Source organism: Siphateles boraxobius, unplaced genomic scaffold, assembly GCF_051911475.1.
Source record: "Siphateles boraxobius isolate OS27281-9 unplaced genomic scaffold, OSU_SipBor_1 9, whole genome shotgun sequence".
NCBI classification, from domain to species: Eukaryota; Metazoa; Chordata; class Actinopteri; order Cypriniformes; family Leuciscidae; genus Siphateles; species Siphateles boraxobius.
The window spans coordinates 18,236,344-18,256,524 of record NW_027509219.1 but is presented as its reverse complement, the minus strand read 5'-3'; the positions used below and the strand labels follow the sequence as shown (position 1 = coordinate 18,256,524).

Genomic DNA, 20,181 nt, shown 5'->3' with positions numbered 1-20,181 from the left:
ACATGTTTATGATGCAAACATGCGTCATCTGCGCATATTTCTACCGCAAACATTTTCTTCCAATCTGATCGGGACTCTGGGACTGGACAAAAACAAGCTGTACCCTGGTGAGGAAGTTCAGGTATCCCAGCCTTCCAATACTTCAGAATGACACACATTTGAGTACAGTATTTGTTTTTAATTCTTTCTGACAATACAAAAGTATGACATTTTGGCTTTATTTCATATATTCTAGCTTGAACATCGAATTGCTGCAATGATGGAAAACAATCGCCCTAATAATGACAGTGATTGTTTTTTGTGCATATTCCATTCGTCATTTGTTGTGACAGTGGGATCCTGCCTGAGCTCCCTGAGTTGAACATGTGACTGCAGACCAAACAGATCTGAAACCTGCAAAAGAGAAGAGCCAGAATCACTACAACATGAAACATCATGATTCATTCTCAGGACATCACACGTAATGTATCAAGGCAAGATACATTTATTTACATAACACATTTCATTCAAAATGGCCATTCAAAGTGCTTTACATGAAAGGATTTTAAAGAATGAAGGTAACACTTTAATTTAGGGTCCACTTCTCACTATTAACTAGTTGCTTATTAGCATACATATTACAGTTTATTAGAACTTACAAAGCAAAATGTATCCCTTAATCCAACCCAAAACTAGAACGTAACCACCTTACCAACTATTAATAAGCAGTAATTAGGAGTTTATTGAGGCAAAAGTCATAGTTAATCGTGGGAATTGGACCCTAATCTAAAGTGTGACCAAACCAAACCTCCAAACCCTTTTTTTTTACCATTTATAATTAACTTTCTACCTTTTCAGTAGTTTATTTTAAATGGGTTTTAAAAATACAAATATTATATAATTATTTTTCAATAAAAGAATGACTAAAATGCAATTTAAATAGTTTTGGGTGAATAGCATGTCATTTAAGTAATTTTACTATGTAGTATTTTGTCAGTAGTTTCAATTTTAGTTCACAATAACAACACCACTAATGCGTCTCCCAAGGTTGGCCCAGTTAAAATGCAGTGAGATGCATAAAGCAGCAGAGAGTTGTCCAGAGCTGTGGTGGTGTGTGGACCAGACTCCTGTTCCTGCTGAACTGAGCCAGTGTTTCTACAGTACTGTAATCAGCTCAGTAGGCACGGGAGGCCAAGTCCATCTATCTCTCGCACACGCTCACATATGACTCGCACTGATGGAAGGATCAGATATGGGATAATACGCTTCAGCTGAAGGTGCTTAGCACTTCATTTCCCACAAAATATCTCCTAATGACATTTTAAATACGGCCCGTGCAACTAATTCCATTTTAACTAGCCTTGGATAGTAATGCATCTTTAAACACTTTCTAAATATAGTCATTTATGGCCTGCTTCTCCTCAGCTTCATATTTAACTCATACATCTGTCATGACTTAGAAGACGGCATGCTGGTCGCTGGCCGTCCGCTAACTCAGGAAGTTGTGCTTAAAAGGACCTCAGCAGATTGTCTCAATTGCTGTCTTTCATATTTCACCCATCAAAGCTAAAAGTGGAGCTGTTTTTACAGTCTACAGATGCAGATGTTTTGGTCTGTGTGGCCGGGTCTTGCTCCATTCCTCCTGTCCACATTTCCCATAATTCCTCTGGATTTCATGTGGATTTTGTGGGCCCAGTAGTAGGAGAGAGCAAAATAATTTAGTTTTTCGCATAGAAGTACATAGTGACTCTATAAGACGCTTGAGCTTATGGAGAAGAGGAGGAGGAGGAAGACAATAACTCCTGGGCTCCTCATCTCACTGTGGGCTCCATTAGCTCAGCCTGTTTCTCTTCAGCCCTCATTACAGCCATCTCCACCATCTCAGACTCAATCTTCATCTGTCATGCCACCCGAGCGCTCTCGGCAAGAGTTTGTTATGCTCGTTGTGGAGTGGATCTCACAATCAGCTCATTACGAAGGCAACCGTGTCGTACTGCACTGCTACGATAAAGTTTTACTCCAGAAACCCTCAAAGAGCATTTGCACAATGATATATGAATTCTCAGTCTTTATGGGAGAGATCTGAAAAAACGGTATGCCGTTTTTGTCAGGATATGAAAACCAGATGTCAAAGTTTGGCTAGTTAAGCCCAAAGTATACACGTTTTTTTTTTTTTTTTACACGTATAGCAAATGCGTACAGTCGAATGGATAACTTTTCAAAGTGTACTCCATTTGATAGCGTGCACGAACATAGCCGGTCAACATGTGTGCTCTAGAAAGTTTCATCTTTGCTTGTTGTTGCAGTCTCTGATATTTTGTTGTTTTGTTCCGTCTTTCAGTGTTGCCACCTTGTGTAACAAATGATTAGTGCAAAACAAATTCAATGTGCAAATGACATCTGCACGTACAAAGTACATGCGGTTACAAAAATCGTGCGTCACACGTACTATTCTGGTGACGAAATTCACTGTACACGGACCCAATACTTTGGGATTTAGGGTCTTTCTCTATTATTAGCCATACAAATTTTTTTTTTTAACTAATTCATTATATTATAGCTTGATTTGTTATGGAGGGCTCTTAAAAGTAGCTGGTGAAAGGCTTTGTACTGTTAGCATCACTGAACCAGCAGGGTTGTCATTATTAATAGGGATGAACCGGAAGGTTGACTAGTCGTTCAACCACCAAATAATCACTAATGGCAAGTTTGACTTTTATGTCGATTTGGTTTATTATTTTTTAATATTTTATCTGAAGTGCTTTAAGAGTATAAGTTAAGAGATGCAAAGGAAAGAGCCTACTGTGTGATAGCATGCTATACTGTAAGTCTGATAGTAGCATTACTGACCTCAAACTTTCCAACAGTAGGAGATTATTTGTTGACTTTCTGTCTAAACGAAAATCCCTAGCCATGATGTCATTTTCTTGAGCGATTAGCCACTCGACAACTGATTTGCGAAATGCTAACAGAAGGCTTTCTCTAGGTACCGTATTATACACCTCATTGGTAAAGACTGCTGAAAAGAAAGTAAACTAGACACCCTCCACCGACTTTCTCTCTTACAAGTTGTCTTCCGTTTCTTGTGAATGTATAATAATTACACTTTTAGCACATCTGCAACGGGTTGTAGAAAAGAGGGGAAAAGCCATTCCCTGAGGTCTCTCTCCGTCTGTCTGTCATCCTCTCATCAGGTGCAGAACTTAGCCACTGTGAACAAAGAGTTCAATCACTGTTCACCAATCAGCTAAGCTCTGCACCAGCTCTGGGAGTCTCTCCCCGACACGCATTCACCCACGCTGTCGTTCCTCCTCTGCATTTTCTTGTCATCCTGTCGGAGGCCCACAGAGAAAAGCCACGTCGTCTTTTATTTTTATTTTCCAGAGCTGCGTGAAGACGGTGCCTCTGGTTGCCATAGCAGCCGTCCGAGCGGCGGTTGTGTGGTAATCCCTGGCAATGTGATTTTTATCTTAAGTCACAAATCAGCACGCCAGGAACCCACACAGCCAGCAACATGAAAGGCAAAACCTGCAGATCCTCTTGCTCTCCTGCGATTGAGCACGCTTGGCTGGGCCGCCGATATGTCCCTCATTATTCCCATCAAGACACATTTCACAGGCCTCCAACGTTCAGATTTCAGTCCCGACACATTTCTCTAGAGTTCTCTTACACTTGTGGGATATTTTTGCTGTTTCAGAAGTACACTGACTGTAATTTGCAGAATGAGTCTTGAACTACGGCTGCTTTTAACATCTAGGAATTTGAACATATAGGAATTTTTTCCTACCATCTAGGAATTATTTCTCTGGATGTTTTTTTACATTAGCTATCAAACGCAGCTGAAGAAAGAGAACCAATTATGTGTACGAGTGGATACGATGAAGATTTTTTATTAAAATCCACTTTAAAGCTAAATATGCAAATGTTATTTTTTAATGTTGAATCATGGTTTTTGAAAAACTTTTATACCATTTTCAAGAAGTTTCAATTGAATGAAATTCAATAAAATAAAATGTCATGCGATATAACCTTCAAGTAAAAATATATTACCGTATATATATATATATATGTCATATTATAAATACATGCGAGTGTACATCTTAATATCTAGCAGTATTTTCAAAAAAGTTTTTAAAGGTTTTTAATTTTTTTATATATTTTAGGTTTCATTAAATTTTATTTTTCAGTTTTAGTAATTTAAATACTTCAACTGCCCTGTAATAAAAAGTTCAGACTATTCGATATCCTCTCTGACAATTTACACATGTATGCATGTTGATTGAATTTCAAATATTAATGAGAAATGAAGTTGTATTAAAATATTAATTTTTTTTTTCTCCAAATAAATAATAAAAGTGTTTTCCTCGTTATCATATCGGGAAAGTTTTATCATATTTTTTTATTTATGTCCCATAAATAAAATATACTCATCATAGAAAAGGTGTATTTAACAAATTGTATTTTTAAAGTATTTTTTTAAAATAAATTATTAGACGAGTGACACATTATTGACCCAAAAAGTAAAATAAACAAAAACCCATCCACAACACCCATTATTCAGGTCTAATAGCCTTTTGTTTGGCGTACTTCAAAACAACAGGTGTAACCTGCTATCAGAGTTTAGCACATTTCAGGGCACGTCCGAGCAAGGCGGACGCCCAGTGTGTGTACCGGAGATTTATTGACAGCGGCTAGACGCTGACCTCTGAAGACAAACAGGCTCTCTGAGAATGAAAATGCTGCATTAGCGATACACAAATTGCAAAATGATCGTTTTGACCGGCGTGATTCATCCAAATCAAGTGACATAAACCACAACGTCTTGGAAAAGCTGCCCGTCTCCTCAAACAAATAAAACTGTCTTGTCGGCAGATTAAAAGCACCAAAGCTTCACCAAAAACTCTGGAGCGAGACGACTAATGGATTTATCTCAGGGCTGTAAGTTGTCTCTTTCCCATTGGCTGAGCACCGGCCTGTGCTGCTCGGTTAAACAGAATAATACCTTAGCGTGATGTTGAGATAGCCGGCTTCAAAGCCAGACAATTACTCTTTCTTCCGTTCATGGTTACCACCATATATCAGTCCTTCACAGCTTTTAAGGAAGCAACAAATTATGTGGACCCAGGGAATCCCTCCCTTGTGGAGGCAGGAATTTTATACAGTAAGGGCACAGGGATCCACCTCTCACCCGAAGACCTGACAAAAAAAGCTGCTTTTCTGGTGCTTGGGAATAGTTTGAGGAACACATTCCGAATTCATCACAATACAAACAGATCTCGACAGGCTTCCTGGAAAAGTGCAGATGAGGCAGGCGGGAGCTTCTGGAAGAATGTAAATGTGGCGTTGGCGAGGACACTGGGAGTGGATCTTTAATAATGTGGGGAGTAAAAACAAAAGGGCTTTTTTTAGGACTTCTGCATATTGGTGAGTTTTTTTTTAAAGAAGCTCTTACATAATATACGATATTTTCGTTAAACGTGTCCAAGTGATGGGACTCTGAGCCATTAAAATCTCTTGACGGTTCATGAGCTGATTTAAACTAAATCGTTTTTGACTTCAAACTACAGTAAAGGACAGAGGGGACGTGACACTCTTACCTGATTGGTCTGAATTCAGAGGATCATTTCCTCCACAACGCTGCGTGCTGATTGGTCCATGTCATCTTTAATGAAGGATAGACAACGGCGTGCTAATGCTTGCTGCCGGGCATCTTCCTGGACCATCAACTCACCGTACAAATACACCCCCATGGCCTAGTACACACAAACACACACTAGAATCAAGAAGTGTTCTTTATAAGGGAACGAGATCTCAGCTCTGTTCCTAAACCTAGTGAGCTCCCTTACCGCCTACTACTTACACGGACAGCTCCCTTCCAAGGCAACATCCTGACTGAAATATCATAATATACATTTAGAAGTACATATAAGTATGTTTTATAAGCAATTTTCCATTTTATAGCTCAGTACATTGTATTCTGAGAAATATGAGGATGCCTTAAAAGGCTGGCCATAAAGACAGCTCATTAAGTTTGGGAACAAAGCGCTAGAGAACCACTCATGTACCTGGTCATGGATCAGAAAGAGCTCAACGTCTCGGTATGCCGCTGTGTGTTTATGCTTGACCGCAAGTTCACACCAGCGATGTTTCACCTAATAAGAAAGAGACGGATAGAAAGTGATTAAACAAGATGAAAGCAGCCCAACAGCTCCGTAATAACACTGAGCTCACAGGACGTCACCATCTGTAAGAATCACACGCATATGGGAAAGCACATGACTCTGTGGTTTTGTTATCAGTGTGTTTTATGTTGAAGCAAGCGTGTGTCAGTGGAGGTGTGTGCTCTGTTTATGCTTGATGTTCTCTCTCTCTTTGGTGTATAAATGGAGGCTGTGTTAGCGCAGCAGAGCCGAGAGATCACAGACTGGCTCTGTCTCTCCCTCGTTCTCATTCCCGTTCTGGTTCTTTGCTGTCATTCAACTCTTTCCTCACAGTGACCTAACAACAGCAGCGCTGAGCACGGCCCAAAGCCTGACCTCATACACATTTGTGTCACTGATACACTCATCATTTTTAGGAGTGACCGTATTTAAAGGAATATTCCATTTCCAGTATGACATTGGCATAATGTGCACTCTTAAATATAAAAGTTCCAAAAAGTGTTTTTCACAGTGATGCCTGGGAAGATTCATTTTTGGTTCCCCAAAGAACCTTTCAGTGATCAGTTCTTAAAAAAAAAGTTTTTCTTAGTGTGAAGAATATAATAGTCTAAAGGTTACAGTAGCCTGGTTTCCATTACAGATTTGCGCAACATTTTTGCGATATTTTCTAAATGTCAATAAAAACCATTAACCGATGTTATGCGACTAAAACGTATTTTTTTCCTCTCACGATAAGTCATTCCAAACATGGCAACGGATACATTGTCTTGATAAATTGTGGCATTTCTTTTTTGTTTAGAATCCAGTATTCCTGTAATTCTTGAATAATGTTTCGTCTTCGTGTCTCAACATACTGTGCCGTCTTTTTGACTTTTATGTTATGCCAGGTGACCTGTAAATGCGTAAAAACTGTTTACATTGCAGTTTTGCGAAGTATTCCTTTTTCGGATTGCCTGAAAAAAACACCTCATGTGAGCGTAAAAACTTCTTTGCGACATATGGTTGTTTTTGCGAAATTGATGTGTTTCCATTGGCTGTTTTTTCAATTTGCAATTTTAATTTGCGCAATTTGAACGGTAATGGAAACCCAGCTAGTGTGGCACTTGCTCAAGTGAATCCGCTGATTAAGAGGTCGGACGTGATAGTTCTGCATCATAATAAGCATGTTATTGATCTTAAGCAAAGTCTTTCGTTCCCATTTCGTGTCTTTCGCTCCCCCACACGCAGCAGGGGTTTAAGTGAAGCTGAATAGGCGGGAGCTCGCGGGGCCTGAAGGTGGCAGGCACTTTAATGATTAATGAAGTTAGATTGTGTGAGTGTGTGTACAAGTGTGTGAGAATGTTTGCTTTAAGACGAGGTGTGAAATGACGCAGGAAAACAACAGGAAGCAGCGGCACTGCAAAGAGCCTTCCGGTCACAAATCACCATCTATTTAAACAACATGTTCAAATGTCACCGTGCAATTATGAGGAACGAGGTTTCCGCAGTCTCCTCTGTCTTCACCTGCTCGCAAACCTTATCCTTTCAGCTGATCGCTGTTGTGTTTCTTGTTTTGTTCTTTCTCTTTCATGTGTCAGATGTTCTGTCATGCATTTTTTTAAACAAATGCTGTTCATGCAAAAGTTTGAACAGACATGATTTCAGTCTCCACTGTTCAGTCAGTTTTACAAAATTAACACACTTACAAAATTTACACTCGCCAAGTGCTAAATGCAAATAACTTAGGCGCTTGAGCAAGAAGATAAAAACTGACATATTTGATTATTTAAAAGCGAATACAATGTTTGTGACTGGTAATATTCGTTTTCACCTATTGACTGGCCTGATTTATGATGATGCGAGTGGCTTGTGCTCTTTGAATCAAATATGGAAAAGCAACCAAGCTTCCATAGTAAGAAAAATAAATAAGATGAATCAAATATTTGAAAAAAAGTTAGAATGTGTTAATTATAATCATATCTTTTGCACTTTATGCTGTTAATTTTTTAACTTATAGCTATCATGGACAAAAATAAAATGTAACTTTCAATGAAATAAACTACATAAAATAGATGTAATGTCTAATGTAAAATATGTTCTGATTTTTGTTTGCTTTTGATGTGAAAGTCTACTGTAGGTCTTGGGACGCACGACACATTTCAGAAAAGAAATAAAATCAATATATATAACATTTGTTGTCCCTGGCACAAAGATGTTGCTATTTAGCAATTTTGTAGTGAAAATGTTGGCAGCCAAGAACAAAATTTGAAGGGCTGGCTGGCTGGGCATTGCTCACTTGTGTGCACACACACAAACGTATATGTGGTTTAAGAGGACTCTTCGCAAAGGTTTTTGTACTGTACAAACTGTATATTCTACCCCCCTACCCCTATCACAGAAAACTTTCTGCATGTTTTGAATTTCGAAAATAACAAACACCTTTTAGTATGTTTTTAAGCCATTTGGTTTACCATGGACACAGGAAGTGTCTCATAAACCATGTTTATGTTGTAATACCTGTCATTATAGACATTTGTGTCCTCATAATAAACCACATATACGAGAACACACACACACACACAAAAAAAGAAGACCAAAATGCTTTCCCGTCAGGATAACAGAACCACTCGCAGCCCACAGAAGCCACAGTGACGGCAGCCACATACTAGAGAAAACACACATCAGTAATTAGCAGTAAGGCCAACAAATACCTCAGATACACACACAGAATAGCACATCTGTCTAGACACAAACAGCAAGCAAACCTGTGTGTATGGGATAAAGGTTCCTCTCGCCTGGGGTGTGGTAACAGTTAATGATAACAATGATCTAAACTCCTACAACAGGAAGACATTTTGTTCAGTCAGACAGCCTGACCTACATTAACCTAACCTAAGGACACTTGAAGAATCCAATAAACTTAATACGCACGCAGCATTAGGTATCTCACTCATTAAAACTGACGGGGAAAGGAAGGTTAAGAGGTATTGGTGAATGCGAGAGAAAAATTGCTTAAATGATGATCTGGTGACTTAAAGGGATAGTTCATCCAATTACTAACGTTTCAGTTTATTTCTTGCATAAAGCTTTAAGTCTAGCAGATGAACAGTATGGACTACTGGATGGATGTTTTTAGGTAATAATTTTAAATGCATTCAAATACATTATAAAAAAGATATAATATATCATTTAACTTAAATACAAATTTAATTTAACTTAAATAATACACATTTAATTTATATTAAATAATATAAATGTAATTAAATTTGACACATTTATACATACACTGTACACTAATGTACAAAAGTTTGGGCTCGGTAAGATTACAAAAAAACATTTTAATTAATACCTTTATTCTACAAGGATGTATCTAATTGTTCAGAAGTTACAGACTTTTAAAGACACTTTAAAAAAGATTTCTATTTCAATTAAATGCTGTTCTTTTGAACTTTACATTCATTAAAGAATCCTGAAAAAATCATCCTGTTTCCATAACGGTTTTCAACATTGGTAATAAATCCATTATCAAATCAGCATATTAGAATGATTTCTGGAGGATCCCGTGACACTGAAAACTGGAGTAATGATGATGAAAATTCAGCTTTGCATCACAGGAAAAAAGGTACGTTTTAAATATTTAAATAGAAAACAGTTATTTTAAATTCTAATAATTCACAATATTACTGGTTTTGCTGTATTTTTGATCAAATCAATGCAGCCTTAGTGAGAATAATAGACTTTTTTCAAAAACATTAAAAGGTCTCACCAATTGAACAGTTGTTTAATTATAGATATTTGTCATCTTAGAGCCAGTGGCCTCATGGGATAGCAAAGTGTTGACTAGCTGCGCACTTCAGGACTTCAACAGATGCAGTACATCATCCAGGTATTGTTCAATTGTTCTGCTGCTTTTTTGCATTTTGTGTAGCAGGGAAGTAAGTATAAATGAATGCAAAAAATTATACGTAAAAGAGCAACCCGGACTATCTGTAAGATATCACTTTTTGTGTAGAACATAATCATAGGAATTTCAGGGTGAGTAGATGATAACAGTCATCCATTTGTGGGTGCACTGTTCCTTTAAAGTGAGGTCAGTATGTCTGATCAGTATTGGCTGACCTCTGTGTGTCCACAGCAGATTGAAGTAACATGCCATGGGCATCAGTGATTGCACTGCATCTGTGGGAGCGTTTCTGTGTGCATGTACACGTTTGCTTGCAGTAATAAATTGTGGAATGTCCCGTGTAATTACTGCGTCTCTGGAGAGAGAGAGAGAGAGAGAGAGAGAGAGAGAGAGACTGCAGCTGTCCTGCCTCAGGGGTCTCCCCAGGAATGCAGCTCAACTCTGATCCCCTCCGCAGCTGCCGGACCAGGTCTAAACGGGGCACAGAGGAGGGCACAGCGACACACATGCACGTAAACCCGTAACCATGCATACTCAAGCTCATTTCCAAACGGTCACATGCACATGCTAATATACCAATACGTGTCTTTTAAAACGAGTAGGTTAAGCCATGTTGACATTATGCACACACTGAGATTGATATAAAGAAATGCCAGCCTTTCAAGAACTTCCTGATACAGCAGATGGCGGGACTACAGAGGCTCCATCATAACCAGACAAAAGCCTCAGGTCATTTATCACCGGTGATGCAATATTTCATAATACGTCAAGAGCGCAACCTTAAAATGATGTGGGTCACGTCACCCTGGGAAGAGATCATCCCAGAAGTCCCCGTTTGATCTGTGAGTTTAAATACTGTGCATTTTAAGTTACTTGGTTAATGATGATTGTGCTTTCTTGTAGTTTTAATGTAGTGAAACGTGTTACAGTCATTGGGTCTCATTCATTAATTATTAAGTACAGAAAAAGTTCCCACGCAAATTTCCCCAGGTGCATACGCATTATTCTCATTCTGATGTTGAGGAAAAAGGATTATTCTAAAAAGAAAGCACGCCCCCACAGTGAACATAATACATGCTCAAATCACCATTTAATGGCCTTTCTGCACCTGTACAGGTGCAAACGCATCCCTGCGCTCTCTAAAGAGGAGCTCTCGTATACGAAAAGCAAGATATTTGAGTAAAACTAAGTGTGCCGTTTTCAGAATCACTTGTATTTACTTGTCCACAGACATATTTCCAAAAAAACGTACCTCTACCTACAGTATATTTTTTGCAAACCGCAATGTAGGTAGACGATAATAATAAATGTATCTTGAGCACCAAATCAGCATATTAGAATGATTTCTGAAGGAACATGTGACACTGAAGACTGGAGTAATGATGCTGAAATTCAGAAAACAGTAATTTTAAATAGTATTACAATTTTTTTTTGATCAAATAAATGCAGTCTTGAGCATGTGAGACTTATTTCAAAACTATTTTAAAAGTCTCCCCAAACTTTTGCATGGTAGTGTATATATTTAATTGCAGATATCTTTCCTCAACTTTTTATGCACAACCAGATTAAGCTATAATACACATACCATACAATAATAATTATTGTATGGGTTACTAGTTATCAGACTTTTTGGTCACACTTTAATTTAGGGTCCAATTCTCACTATTAACTAACTATTAACTACAACTTTTGCCTCAATAAACTCCTAATTTACTGCTTATTAATAGTTAGTAAGGCAGTTGTTAAGTTTATTGGGTAGGATTTTAGGTTAGACCCTAAACTAAAGTGTTAGCGATTTTTTATGATAAAAATATTAATAAATGTATATATTTTTTGGCTTCCAGGCTTCCAACATTCCAGGTTTCTAAAGCCAACTATTTTATCCTTAATTTAAGTGCATCAACCTACTGATAAATCATAATTTCTGTGTAAAAATGTTTACACAGAGGTTTTAAACACTTGAGTATGTGTGGTAAATGAAAAAGGATTCTGGTTTTATGCTGTCACTGTTTCATGTTGTTTGGATTCCAATAAAATGCTTTTCAAATGGAACTGGTGTCAGCTGATCTCTCATCAAGCAGCCCATGTTACGATTCAAGTGATTTTTTTCTAGGAACACACATACTATTACAGAGCACGTCTAGAAACTTCTGATATGCCTTTAATCAATCGCTCTCTTCCTGGCCAGTTGTCCGTGTGAACTTTGTGACCGGGATTTGAGAGTAGCTGTGATACAATGCGTTCTGTGTGCCTGACCAACAGATGGTATTGGCACTCGCGCGCAATATACACACGCACACGAGTCCTCACATGAAACAGCATACCACAACGCTTAGCCCTCATGCTTTTGCCTGTGCTCGCACGAAATACACGTCACACATCTGACTGAGAGCTGCTATTCTCTCCTGATTGGCATGCCTAATCTAAGCGGAATCCATCCCAAATACTGTTCAAACACCTCACAAACTCCTACGCAGGATTCTGAAGTACGACATTGTGTAATGGAATGGAGGCTGTACTGAAGGCGGATTAACTAAAACCGCGTCCTAAATTTGACCCTCTAGTATTCTTCTAAATGAATCATAGTTTCTTTATTCCCTTATAATTCAAGTATAAACAAAATATCTTCAAACACATACACACACACATGCGCATGTTGGGTTTTCATATTTTAAGGGGACTTTCCATAGACGATCACTTTAGTTTAGGGTCCAATTCTCACTATGAACTAGTTGCGTATTAGCATGCCTATTACTAGGATATTGGCTGTTTATTAGTATTTATAAAGCACATATTAATGCCTTATTCTGCACGACCATATTCTACATCCCTTAATCCAACCCAATATCTAAACTTAACCATTCCCTTATTAACTATTAACAAGTAGGATTTTATTGTAGCAAAATTCGTAGTTAATAGTTAGAATTGGACCCTAATCTAAAGTGTCACCAATGACTTTTATACAGTACAAACTATATATATTCTAGTCCCTAACCCTTACCCATCACAGACAACTTTCTGCATTTTTTACATTTTCAAAAACTTTATTTTGTTTGATTTATAAGCTGTTTTCCTCATGGGGACCAAAAAATAAATAAAAAATAAGCCCAAAGGTCAAAAATGACTGGTATTACTATCTTTGTGCGGACATTTGGTCCCCATAACCAGTGCTTGAAGTGGGGGAAAAAAGGTGCCGGTACTCGCTTGCACTGGCAAATCATAAAATTTTTCTACTGTGAAAAACAAAACTTGGAGATATTGCTGGTACAACAACAATTTATTGTTATTTATTAACAACATAAATGTATTTAAACAAGTCGTGTGTGCGTGCGTGCGTGCGCGCGCGCGCGTGTGTGTGTGTGTGTGTGTGTGTGTGTGTGTGTGTGTGTGTGTGTGTGTGTGTGTGTGTGTGTGTGTGTGTGTGTGTGTGTGAGAGAGAAAACGGAACTCCTCCAAGTCTGCAAGTCCAAAAATACATTTATGGTGAGATATTATACATTTTATTTAATTAAATGCATTTATGGTAAGATTATTATATTTTCATGTCAATCTGTGTTCATTTTGACCACGAACCATGCGCTGTAACTTTAATTCAGCACGTGCAGCACAGCAGAAATAGACTCGGTGTGGAAACGATCTCTGCACTGCTGTATAGGCTACACACCGCTCCTGGAACGGATCGCCGGAGCGCATCCGCGTGCAGTGTGAACGCTCTAACCTGTTAATACAGATGCGGAAAAAATATGCACCACTTACGCACTGCAAACGGAGTATATGTGAAACGGGCTTGACACGGGCTTTTTCTGTCAGTTGTAGAGTACCGGCTACATGCGAGAAGTAGCGGTACGCAAGAAAAAGTGCAGGTACGCTTAAGAGTAAAATGTAGAAGTGCCCGTACTGCGTACCGGTGAGTACCGCCCCACTTCGAGCACTGCCAATAACACAAGGAATACCAGTTACACACACACAAATGTTAGTTTAAGATGGATTATTGAAAATTAAACTAAACTGAATTACATTTTTTCAAGAAAATCCGAAGCAAACAAAACAACAAGTGGTGCTTGTCTGTGTAACATTACCACATAAGAAGCTGTGGTGCTGTAGGCATCACTACACAGTTGGTAAGCTTTTCTGAGTTGTTTTAGCTTGTAACTATGAGGCTATTAGGTACTGACTGATTGCGAGGGCATTAATTGGTGGTTCCTTACTAAATGTGTGCAAAACTGCCAGAATGATATAATGTTGAAGGTGGTTGCCAGGCTACACTGGCTGTTTGTTAGATGGTTGCTTACAGGTCCAGTCAAAAGATCCCAAGCCCCCGTTCTTAATGATATTCTGGTCTCTAGGTATGGCACAGAACCCTCCATCATCATAAGTCTACAGGATGTTTCCACTCATTTTGCTGTGCACCAGGTGAAAATTAAAAGTATGATCGCTTTACAAAAGTAAATAGCACACCTCTCTTCAACATGCCACACAATCTGAGGCATAATTCACGTCTGTAAACGAGTCATGACGAGTTTAATACTCTGGGTTAGGGGTTGGTTTAAATCCCTAACCCTTAGTTTGAGCAATATTAATGGCCATGCTTGCCTTTGCAAGTACCACTAATCATAAAATATCCAGTGATTCATGTCTTATGTGAGAACAACGCCCAGTCGTGACCCACATAGACTGAGTGGCGCCGACCACACCTCTCATTTTTATTGTGACCTTAAAGCGATCTACAGGCGGAGCTAATAATTATGAACAGCTAATAAAGGATTCACGTTTATTTTAAAACATGAAAATTATGTGTCGGCAGCAATTCATGAAAGAAAAAGAGGAGGCTAAATGATGACGGTGCTTCAGAATGGTCAATAAATGTCTATAGCGGGCAAGGGGATTAAATCTGTCTGAAAGAAAAGATGACCGTCGGAGCCTGGGAGAAGCAGCAGAGAAAAGAAGCCAGAGAGCGGGTGGGACGGAGGGAGGGGCACGTGGTAGTAATAACCTGATTTATTTTTAGAGGGCCTCTTGTTTTTCCTGGAAGGTCTTGATGAAAACCTCCCATTGGGCCTTGGTTTGAAACTAACTGTGGTAGTCTGGGACTTACTGTGGTCACCATTTCGTATTATCTTACATCATTCGTGCTGCCAAATAGTGCTTCGTTTCAAAAGAACATTGTGGTAGGTCACTGCCGGCCTGCCAAATTTTGCTCCTAAACAGAAGCTGGCCTCGTCTGAATTGACTAAGTATCACAACGTGGCCTAATTGGCTGCCGGGACAGTAATTGAATCAGGAGGCAAATACCACAGAGGTTAGCGTTTGGCTAGCGTGCGCTTCTCAAAGAGAGCAGAGCATGGCCCGAAACCCCTGTAAGTCTTAAGAAGAGAACTCTCCATAATCTGGGAGAAATCAGATAGCTTCACTTGCGTTTGTCTGATACGGCCAAGCGAGCGAGAGGACGTTTCAGGGAATTCAAGTAGACATGATATTTTCGAAACCTCTCTCTCTATCTTAAACAGAATGATGAGATTACTTACAAATAAATGCAAGCAACTTATTCAGTGGGGTAGAAGTGTAAATGTCAGCAGTATTAATGTTACGGTATACAAACTCAAGAAGGAGAACAACAGAAAATGATAAGACTGATGGATTGGTGTGGTTTTTCAGCTGTGAACATAAGAGGTGTTGGTGGAGACGTGACAAATGAGTTCAGGCCGCCTCTAGTCAATATTTGTAAAGGTGTGGGGAGGAAACGGCAAAAAAAGAAGGTATTAAAAACATTTTTACCGGTCAATAAAAAGAAAAATAATTAGTTTTTTTTTTTCAAGTAGTTCTCCTGAACGCTCTGCCTTCAGAAACTCAGAAAATGATTACTTACAGTTATCTCTGCATATTAAACTGCCAGAGAAGAAACTATTTTAACATTGAAAAGACACTTAAGACACTAATATGTGAATGCACTGAAGCCATTAAACAGATGTTTTTAATCTTTTTAGTTTCCTGATTGGTCTCAACCTAGAATTCAATGTAATTATTGAGAATGTCGACTGTTTTGTGGTATCATCAAGATAAATATACTGATGGATAAGCATTACTCATGCTGGAGGTAAAGTAACCGGTCAAATGCAAGAGTGTATGGTGTAAATATATGTAAGAGTGTTGATTACCTCAGCATCCTGGGCCTGTAGGTTATAAGTAGACTGAAGGAGTCTTAGCGTCGACAGACTCAGCTTTGGTTCCTCGAGAAGAAACTCCAAAAGAAGCACAAGCTGCTCTGGACTCAACTGAAACAGAAAAACAAAAGGATTGTGAATAATTTCATAGTGCTAACATACAGGGGCGTCATGCACTTTGGGAGAGGGGTGTCATAATATAATAAAACTTTACTTTAGCTTTCACTGTAATAATTACTGCATGTCATTATATCCGATTATTCCTTTGAATTATTGGAGCGAGAACATACATTATTAATGCAATTACTGTCTCAATTCCAAAATATTAGGCCTTTATCGATTTAGTCTTCCACGTATTTTGTAGCTTCCACAACTTTAAAGAATATATAAGAACTGACACCACAAGGCGAACTGCAGCTTATCTCAGCATTGTGCAGTGCTTTTTGTGAATCCGAGGCTGTTCTTTGGAGTCCTGCAAATCTAACATCCTCCATTGCCTATAGCATAAGTTAGAGTTTGCTCGATCAGTAAAAGTCATTTTAACAGTAACATGTAATATTTTGGATGGATTCCCCCAACCACCCGCATGCTAACATATACAGTGGGTTCCGAATGTTAATTGTTCAAAAGTTTGAGGTCTGTAGTTTTTTTTTTTTAAAAGAAATTAAATCTTTTATAGAGCAAAGATGCATGAGACATTTATAATGTGCTGTTTTTTAGTATTCTTTTGTAAAACAAAAAATGATCATGGTTTCCACAATACTTAAGCAGCACAAATGATTTCAACACTGATAATAAATGTTTCTTGTGCACCAGCATATTAGAATGATTTCTGCAGGATCATGTGACAATGACATCATTTTATATGTGTAATTTATTTCAATATTTACAATATTTTAATATTGCTAAATTTCAACCAAAAACCATCAAAATTGATTTGATTAGTTATTAGTGAATTAGTGAGGAATCATACAGTAACCGTTTCTTCTTCATTCTCTTTTTTTGTTTCAAATGCTTTAAATCATAATACTTTGTTCATATAGTTTAGGATTTAATTTTATTTAGAACCCTAGATTTTCAATGTGATTTGTTTTTTCATTCATAATTTAAATAAGACTTGATCGGGCACAATGTGAAACGTAGATAAAGACTCAGATGAAACACAGCACAAAATGATTTACAGGTTTCAAATAACATTTGTGAACCATGACGGCGTTTTCAGAAGGCTGAATAAGACATCAATGCTGTCTTTGAAGCGCATCAGAGAGCCGAGCAGGAAAAGACAAGCACGTTTCGAGCAATAGCTCTGAGTAGGAAGAGCGTTCCGGCGAGGTAGAACGAGAGCGAGAAGAAAATAATTAAGCCTTCCTCCTTTAAAAGAGCTCCTCTCATAATCTTCAGAAAAAGAAGAAAATCACATTTCTCTCACTTCTTGAAAAAGCAAAGTCTGCATAATGGTTTCGAGACTAGAGTATAGACAGCTAATGGAAGGAAGGAATGCTTTGGGATTTGAGCGCTGGAAAGATGCTTTAAAGTCTCATCTTGCAGTATGGAAATCAGGCCTAAACCAATTATCGCATGAAATAGCTATATTTACATGGGATTATGTTTCTTTTTTAATTCTTAGCCTGCTTACTCTTGTTTTAGCCCATCTTTCAGTTGCTAAAACTTAACATTCCAGATGTAAGGAATCGTACAAAGAAGAAAGACACAACAGTCTCCGACAGGTAAAAATGAAAAGCTCTACTTTGCCATGATATTATCAAAAAATCCTGCTGCCCTTTGAAAGGCGTGACAGAAAATATGATTTGTCCTCATAACACATGCTGACAAGCATTTATAAAGGCACAACACGAGTCAGAGCGAAATAATCAAGAATATCGCTGACCTGACAGCATGCTTATATTATTTGGTGTGTGTGTATGTGAGCGTGAGTGTGTGTGTGTTTGTGTGTGTCAGAAGGAAGACTGACAAAGGAAATTCTCTCCTGCTGCTTTTATCTCAGGTTAAAAATCCTGTCAAAATTTATTTTTGTGCCTGTATATTTGACCGTTTATAATGATATAATTCATTAACTGATATAATGTTAATATACCAATCTATTTGAACAATTAAAATATGTTTAAAATATATTGATACTGTAACTGCCATGCCAACACAGACAAAAGAGCACACAATGAATTAAAGTTAATTAAAATTTGGGTAACACTTTACAATAAGGTCTCATTTGTTAACATTAGTTAATATATTAACTAACATGAACTAACAATGAACAAAGCATCTGTGACAGTATTTATTAATCTTTGTTAATATTAGTTAATAATTCAGTTGTTCATTGTTTGTTCATGTTAGTTCACAGTGCATTAACTAATGTTACCAAATACAACTTTTGATTTTAATAATGTATTAGTAAATGTTGAAATTAACATTAATGTAGATTAATAAATGCTGTAGAAGTCTTGTTCATTCTTAATTCAAGTTAACTAAAGTAGTTAACTAATGTTAACCACTGAAATCTTATTGTAAAGTGTTACCAAAATTTGTCTTACCATAAACATTGTTTAGTTCTTGTTCTTGTCATGTGTTAAATACTTATCATTTATGTACATTTAGATGTTTTAAGAAGAACCTGAATTTTTAAATAAAATGCATAAACAAGGTTTATATAAATGTTAAATATAATTGTTGAATATAACATATAAAATGCAATCTCTAAAAATAAAAACCATCATTTCTACAGGATTTTGTTGAAAAATAAAATCGACTGTCCCATAGATCTAAAATAATTTACTAGATGGTAAAGTAACTTAGTTGACCAATTTTCAGGTTTTTACTGTAGCATTTCTGCAGAGAGAGGGAGAGAGAGAGAGAAAGAGAGAGAGAGAGAGAGAGAGAGAGAGAGAGAGAGAGAGAGAGAGAGAGAGAGAGAGAGAGAGAGCAGACTGAGGCTGGAGATGGAGAGAGAAACAGGAAAAGGGAAATGGTGGAGTGAGCGAGGGACACGTAGACAGAAAGCGAGAGACAGAGCTGGCAGAAAGACTGATGCGGTAGGAGATGGGTGGTGGCAGGCCTGCTATTATTACTCCATTATCACATCAGGATCTATACAGCAGTGATGCACAGTCTCCTCCCTCCTGTGCCACTTCCCTTTCTCTGTCCGGCCAAACCCACACGCACACACACCACACACACACACACTGTGTGCTCAGCCTGGGACATCACTCATCCCCAGCTCCTGTTGTATTAAACTAGTTACACCTTAATATGGTGGATGAAGTAAGCAACAAATTAGCATTAGCATTTTCAAATCACTTCTCATGGACGCAACTTTATCAAAGTCTCCATCAGTTGAAATATCCTTCCCTAAAATGGTTAGGAAATGTAACCTAACCAAAATAAGAACTATATTTGTCTACATTACTGAAAGAGGGAACCATTTCACTCTTGACTGCTCTGTGACCATTCAAGACCTTATAAGAACCATAACCCAGGACAAAATAACTGCAGCAAAAGCAAAATTATAGTAATTTGACCGTGAGAAACCCAATAAAGTCATTGTGCTTTGAAGAATAAATGGCAAGGGTCAACTGTTTTTCTAACTCAAATCTGCTGTGAAGAATTAATGTGGTGGAAAGCAAGGACTTCTCACTTTGGGCCGATAAGCGGGTGCATCGCCGCTCTGTCATTAAGAGGCATTCACAGGCCCACCCAAGATCATCGGATCCGCCGCCTTTGAAAGACGAGAGGAATTTAAAGTCATAAAAGATAGAGGGGAGACGAAAGCCCTCCTCCACACTCAATTTGCCTCAGGGAATGGCAATTGTTTCGAGATGGCAGTAAAAACTTTTCCACACAGGGGAACAAACAGCCCTGCTGTGCCCAAGTCCACTCATCTTGTCAAAAACAGGGCAGAAAAGAAAACAAGGTGATCCGCTATCCGGGGGAAACACCCTCCTACAATACATCACTCTGCAAAAAGCAAAACGGGGTTTTCCGT

The 20,181-nt window shown here is 38.1% G+C and overlaps 1 protein-coding gene across 6 annotated transcripts in view; it reads right to left on the bottom strand.

Annotated features, from left to right (window-relative positions):
- Positions 1-157: 157 nt before the first annotated feature.
- aopep (aminopeptidase O (putative)) overlaps positions 158-20,181 on the bottom strand; it is a 102,359-nt gene continuing 82,335 nt past the window's right edge. For all 6 annotated transcript variants that reach the window (XM_077223269.1, XM_077223270.1, XM_077223272.1 and 3 more), the window contains 4 exons: positions 16,179-16,295; positions 6,045-6,131; positions 5,577-5,732; positions 158-393 (listed from right to left, as the gene is read on the bottom strand). In XM_077223269.1, the coding sequence (XP_077079384.1) occupies positions 5,592-5,732; positions 6,045-6,131; positions 16,179-16,295 (345 nt within the window). In that variant the 3' untranslated portion in view covers positions 158-393; positions 5,577-5,591. The remainder of the gene's footprint in view (positions 394-5,576; positions 5,733-6,044; positions 6,132-16,178; positions 16,296-20,181) is intronic.